Source organism: Leptodactylus fuscus, unplaced genomic scaffold (genome assembly GCF_031893055.1).
Source record: "Leptodactylus fuscus isolate aLepFus1 unplaced genomic scaffold, aLepFus1.hap2 HAP2_SCAFFOLD_992, whole genome shotgun sequence".
NCBI classification, from domain to species: domain Eukaryota; kingdom Metazoa; phylum Chordata; class Amphibia; order Anura; family Leptodactylidae; genus Leptodactylus; species Leptodactylus fuscus.
Genome location: NW_027441048.1, coordinates 30,317 through 37,304, shown reverse-complemented (window position 1 = coordinate 37,304; position 6,988 = coordinate 30,317). Strand labels below are relative to the sequence as shown.

Genomic DNA, 6,988 nt, shown 5'->3' with positions numbered 1-6,988 from the left:
ACAGTGTCATACATTATGTATTATAGATATATATAGTCCTAGGAGCCCTGACAGTGTCATACACTATGTATTATAGATATATATAGTCCTAGGAGCCCTGACAGTGTCATACACTCTGTATTATAGATATATATAGTCCTAGGAGCCCTTACAGCGTCATACACTATGTATTATATATATGTAGTCCTAGGAGTCCTGATAGTGTAATACACTATGTATTATAGATATATATAGTCCTAGGAGCCCTGACAGTGTCATACACTATGTATTATAGATATATATAGTCCTAGGAGCCCTTACAGCGTCATACACTATGTATTATAGATATATATAGTCCTAGGAGCCCTGACAGTGTCATACATTATGTATTATAGATATATATAGTCCTAGGAGCCCTGACAGTGTCATACACTATGTATTATAGATATATATAGTCCTAGGAGCCCTGACAGTGTCATACACTCTGTATTATAGATATATATAGTCCTAGGAGCCCTTACAGCGTCATACACTATGTATTATATATATGTAGTCCTAGGAGTCCTGATAGTGTAATACACTATGTATTATAGATATATATAGTCCTAGGAGCCCTGACAGTGTCATACACTCTGTATTATAGATATATATAGTCCTAGGAGCCCTTACAGCGTCATACACTATGTATTATATATATGTAGTCCTAGGAGTCCTGATAGTGTAATACACTCTGTATTATAGATATATATAGTCCTAGGAGCCCTTACAGCGTCATACACTATGTATTATATATATGTAGTCCTAGGAGTCCTGATAGTGTAATACACTATGTATTGGTCATTATACAGGAGAAGCGGACTGTCCTGTGTTTAGTTATTGAAGTAACAGCAGCACAGAGGATTTCTGCCCAGTTGCTGATGACTCTCTCTCTCTTTCTTGCAGGTTCTCTTCTTCTTGTATTTCGGCCTTTCCCCCGAGTGCTCCTTGGATTTGGCAGCAGAGCAGGTAGAGATAATGGAGAGCCGTGGTCGGGGGGGTCTGTGCTCGTCTCTCTGGACTGTCTGGTGTGTGAGGGGTTTCCGGACTCCTTCAGGTGTGGCTGTGAGATTCCGATTTGTAGAAAGACCCCAACCATCTTGTGCACCTAATATATATATATATATATATATATATATATATATATATATATATATACAGCACGTCTATTTTCTACCCTAGTGACAGGGCTCCTGGTGTGGCAGTGATATATGACCGGTATATACTGCCCTGTACTATACAGCGCTACCGATCAGGGCCAAGGACATGTAGCACCTTAGATCATTATGACACATGGAGCCGGGACCCCATTCACAGCCTACAGTCTAGATTTACCAGTGTGCTGAGGCGTTACCCTGCCCTAAGGATTGGGGGTTGGGCACAGTTATTCCCATCATGGCACTTCGGCCCTCCAAGATGGCTGCTCCAGGTACTCCGCTGGTCCTGGTTATGGCCGACACTGTATATTCCTTTTACATTTGTCTCCTCTCTCAGTGTCTTGCCTTGTGACTAGCTGTAACGGCTGCCATCTTGGTTGTGGCTGGTTTTCCAGGGATCGGCAGATGGGTAGACGTTTTAACCTTTTATCTCTCGGTTATAAATATCTGACGGTCGGTTTCTGTCTTTTGCAGCATGCCTGTTTGCATCGTCAATGGATGTCCATCCGGAGGTCGCCAGAAAGAACACGGGGTCATCGTCCATGTTTTCCCAAAAGACAGGAACATGATCCGGGCCTGGCTGGTTCAGACGGGACAAGACTTTGGAGATCTGGAACAGTTTGTCAACAAGGTTTACGAGGGGAAAAAAACCGACAGCTACAGACTGTGCTCCAAGCACTTTGCTCCTGAATGTTACACGCATTTGGACGGATGGCGCAAAATTCTACGGAAAGACGCCATCCCCACCATCTTCTTTCCTCCCAGCTTACCGTCTACCAGTTTTGGGCTGAATGGGAAATTTCCTGCTCGAAAAAGACGCAAATTGGACCGAGATGGTCACCTGGTGCCGCTTGGCTTTTGTGAACATTGTGGCCAACAATCGGTGCGGATCCCAAACACCATCTCAGTTGGAGTGAACACAGACTCCATCCTTGTCAAATGGGACAGGTCAACGCAAACGGATCCGAAGATGAACACCAGGGCAGTGGCCGTAGAACATAAAATAAAGACATATCGGAAGAAGACTCAGTGTAACCTGCCCTACAGCAGAAACAAGCTGAGGCTCCGGGGCAGTGACGGCAGCAAGGTGCCACATGTCAGTATTGCCTCCAGTACAAAGGCAGCGGTTGGCAGCGCCATACATCCTTACGGGTTTTATCCGGCGACACCAATGGCGCTATTTACCCTGCCGACAGAGAAAGGAATTGGAGCGCAGAACATCATTGTAGAGAGGAAGCCGGGCCTCAGCTTACTGCAGGCGGAATTTACGTCCATGTTTCAGGCCTCGGTGGTGGAGACTGATGACGTTCGAGAACTTGACCAGAAAACAGGAATGGTGGTGGATCCAGAAGTTATCAAGAGAAATTTGATGAACGAAAGGAAATTTATGGTTTCCGAATCTTGTCTCGATACCCTGATCACAATGGTGCCCTGCAAGGGACCCGGGCCCTGTAGGAAGCCCATCGTCAAGATCTTTAAGAAGGTTGTGGGGACCTTTGTCAGTATATATGTCACTTGTACAGACAACCACCGCACACATCTGTGGGAAAGCCAACCCAAGAAGGGCAACATCCCAGTGGGCAACCTTGCGCTCTCCGCGTCCATTCTCTTCAGTGGCACCACCTTTAGGCAGGTTCACAACTTGTTCTACCACATGGGTCTTGAATGTATTAGAAAGTCCACCTACCACAAATATCAAAGGAACTACATCTTCCCAACCATACAACAGCATTGGAAGAAGGACCAGGCCAGAAACCTGTCTGACCTGGGCAACTCTTCTATATGTATTGTTGGAGACGGACAGTGCGATGGCCCAGGCCGCAATGCCAGATTCTGTGTGTACACTTTACTGGATGCAACCACAAAGAAGATCCTGACCTTCCGGGTGGAGCCGATGCAGCCCGGCCTTTCTCCTGCTCATCTGGAGAAGGAAGCCTTCCAAAAGTCCTTGGAGAAACTTCAAAGGAAAAAGGTCTGCATCAAGGTGGTGTGCACCGACAAACATGGCGGCATTAAGAGAATGATCAGGAATGATTTTAACACGATGGTCCACCAGCTGGACGTCTGGCACATGGCGAGATCCATAGGGACAAAGGTTCTTACTGCCAGCAAAAGAAAACATTGTGGTGAGCTTAGCGCCTGGGTGAACGCGGTCAGAGATCATCTATGGTGGGCGGCGAGCACGTGCGAGAACAATCCAGAACTTCTCCTAGAAAAGTGGAACTCTCTGCTGAACCACACTGCCAACGAGCACTCGTGGTGCGGCAACAAACTCTACCACTGCTGCGAACACGATCCTCTAGAAGAAATGCACGTCCGGAGGAAATGGCTCCACTGGGGGAGTGCGGCCCACAACTCGCTCCGAGAAATCGTGCTCAATCCCCGGCTGCAGAACGACCTAAGACATCTCTTCACCTTCTGTCACCCGGGGGACATAGAATTATTCCACAGCGCCATCTTAAAGTACCGGCCAAAGAGAGGCGACTTTGTCAAGGACAGTGTGAAGGCCAGGATTCGGTTGGCAGGTTTACACCACAATCATAACATTCACCGAGTCCAGCATGTCCGTAAAGCCACCGTCAGACCTGCCACCCAAAGGCGCCTGGCGGTCTGCAGCAAGGATCGGAAACAGCAGCTCCTGTGTGCGGTGTACGAGCCGAGCAACCAACGCTTCTTACTGGACATCATGAAGGACGTGCTGGAGCTGGTGGAGGCGTCTACATGAACATACGAGACGCCAACGCCCTGGAGCCGGCACCACATAAAAGGACAACTTGTTTTATAATAATTTTTTTATGTATATAATATATATATTTGTACAAAGAAATTTTAGATATCGTTTGTAAACCCATTTTCCTGAAAACCGCTCTGATTGGAGTGAAGGTCTGGCCCTGGGACCCCCACCAAAGCTTATGCCAGTCCTGTATTGTTCTCCTCCATAGTCAGAGCTCAGATGGCAGCGTTGCAATCGGTGGGGGCTCGAGCTACCAGTTTCCTTCCAGCCTTCTGATAGCCTTCTTGTTGTTTTTGATTGTTTTGTTTTTTTGACCCCAAAACAATGATATCCGTAAGTTTTTAAAGCCTTGCCCCATGTCTTTGCCATAACTGTCCAAGGGCTTCTTTTTTGCAGGCCGAGCCATATTTGTTATCGGCGCTGTATAATTTACTATACGATGTGTTGAGAGGGGAGCACTGGAGAGTCTCTTGATGCCATTTTGGAATGTTTTTGGTTACTTTTATTCCCTTGTTTCAGCAGAGCCGTTGATCCAGTGCTGGCACGTTCCTGATATTAGGAGTTTTATCTGTCCTGGCCTGCGAGATATTTTACTCGTAGAACATTTCACAGCGATCCCAGTTTGGTTCTTTTTATCTTTTCCGTACACTTTACACATTGGCCTTGTGTGTGACCCTCCCATCGCTTACATCGTACACGACTTACGTATTGTGCCTTCGGTGCCATCCTGTTGCTGGTCTTGGGCCTTCACTAGGCTCCATCTGCCATGACAATCTCTCTGCGCCCTGCAGTTATGGGGAAGAGGGGTAACTTGCTCGGAGGCTTCCTTCTCTGTGACCAGCTGGGATAGCCGAGATATCTGCAGTCCGGGCCATGAATGTCGATTTACACCCGTTGTGCACCCCTGCCATATTGTCTAAGGTTAATGTTTTGTAATATTTTTATAAAAACCAATGTTGCTTTTTGAAAAAAAAAAAAAAAAATATGGAGAGATCTTGTTATTTTAGTGTCCTGTAATCTAGTGACCTCCGCAGCTGGTTGGTCTGTCGCTGCGCAGAGTCCATCAGAGGGGCCCCTCAGTATATGGGTCTGTCATATACTGCAAATAGGAAAGAAGCCTCAGCAGGGTCATATATCCTATATGTGTATGTCATGTGTATAGGTGTTAGGGGGGCAGCACTACCTGGAGCGGCTCAAATTTTACATTTTTTTAAAACTATTTTTTTAAATTCTAAACCAGCCCAAGACAGCTCGCTCTGAAAACAAAGCTGAGCGGACTGGCCCTGAGCTTAGACCTCTGCACCTGTCCTGGGCTCGGACCTCTACACCTGTCCTGGGCTCGGACCTCTGCACCTGTCCTGGGCTTAGACCTTTGCACCTGTCCTGGGCTTAGACCTCAGAATCTGTCCTGGGCTTAGACCTCTGCACCTGTCCTAGACTTTGACTTCTTCACCTGTCCTGAGCTTAGACCTCTGCACCTGTCCTGGGCTTAGACCTCAGAATCTGTCCTGGGCTTAGACCTCTGGACCTGTCCTGGGCTTAGTCCTCTGCACCTGTCCTGGGCTTAGACCTCTGCACTTGTCCTGGGCTTAGATCTCTGCACCTGTCCTGGGCTTAGACCTCTGCACCTGTCCTGGGCTTAGACTTCTGCACCTGTCCTGGGCTTAGACCTCTGCACCTGTCCCGGGCTTAGACCTCTGCACCTGTCCCGGGCTTAGACCTCTGCACCTGTCCCGGGCTTAGACCTCTGCACCTGTCCCGGGCTTAGACCTCTGCACCTGTCCCGGGCTTAGACCTCTGCACCTGTCCTGGGCTTAGACCTCTGCATCTGTCCTGGGCTTAGACCTTTGCTCCTGTCCTGGGCTTAGACCTCAGAATCTGACCTGGGATTAGACCTCTGCACCTGTCCTTGGCTTACACTTCAGCACCTGTCCTGGGCTTAGACCTCAGAATCTGTCCTGGGATTAGACCTCAGTATCTGTCCTAGGCTTAGACCTTTTCACCTGTCCTGTGCTTTGACCTCAGCATCTGTCCTGGGCTTAGACCTCTGCACCTGTCTTGGGCTTAGACCTCTGCACCTGTCCTGGGCTTAGACCTCTGCACCTGTCCTGGGCTTAGACCTCTGCACCTGTCCTGGGCTTAGACCTCTGCACCTGTCCTGGGCTTAGACCTCTGCACCTGTCCTGGGCTTAGACCTCTGCACCTGTCCTGGGCTTAGACCTCTGCACCTGTCCTGGGCTTAGACCGTTGCTCCTGTCCTGGGCTTAGACCTCTGCACCTGTCCTGGGCTTAGACCTCAGAATCTGACCTGGGCTTAGACCTCTGCACCTGTCCTGGGCTTAGACCTCTGCACCTGTCCTGGGCTCAGACCTCTGCACCTGTCCTGGGCTTAGACCTCTTCACCTGTCCTGGGCTTAGACCTCTGCACCTGTCCTGGGCTTAGACCTTTGCTCCTGTCCTGGGCTTAGACCTCTGCACCTGTCCTGGGCTTAGACCTCTGCACCTGTCCAGGGCTTAGATCTCTGCACCTGTCCTGGGGGCTTAGACCTCTGCACCTGTCCTGGGCTTAGACCTCAGAATCTGTCCTGGGATTAGACCTCTGCACCTGTCCTTGGCTTACACTTCAGCATCTGTCCTGGGCTTAGAACGCTGCACCTGTCCTGGGCTTAGAACTCTGCACCTGTCCTGGGCTTAGAACTCTGCACCTGTCCTGTGCTTAGACCTCTGCACCTGTCCTGGGCTTAGACCTCAGAATTTGTCCTGGGATTAGACCTCTGCACCTGTCCTGGGCTTAGACCTATGCACTTGTCCTGGGCTTAGACCTCTGCACCTGTCCTGGGCTAAGACCTCTGCACCTGTCCTGGGCTTAGACCTCTGCACCTGTCCTGGGCTTAGAACTCTGCACCTGTCCTAGGCTTAGACCTTTTCACCTGTCCTGAACATAGACCTCTGCACCTGTCCTTGGCTTACACTTCAGCACCTGTCCTGGGCTTAGACCTCAGAATCTGTCCTGGGATTAGACCTCAGTATCTGTCCTAGGCTTAGACCTTTTCACCTGTCCTGGGCTTAGACCTCTGCACCT

General features: G+C 49.1%; 1 protein-coding gene across 1 annotated transcript; it reads left to right on the top strand.

Moving 5' to 3' along the window:
- Positions 1–921: 921 nt before the first annotated feature.
- Positions 922–4,772, top strand: LOC142189542 (uncharacterized; the record flags this gene model as incomplete). The annotated part of the gene is made up of 2 exons (XM_075262156.1): positions 922–984; positions 1,647–4,772. Coding segments are annotated over 2 exons (2,314 nt in total), but the record flags the coding sequence as incomplete, so codon positions are not given.
- Between the last annotated feature and the right edge of the window lie 2,216 nt (positions 4,773–6,988).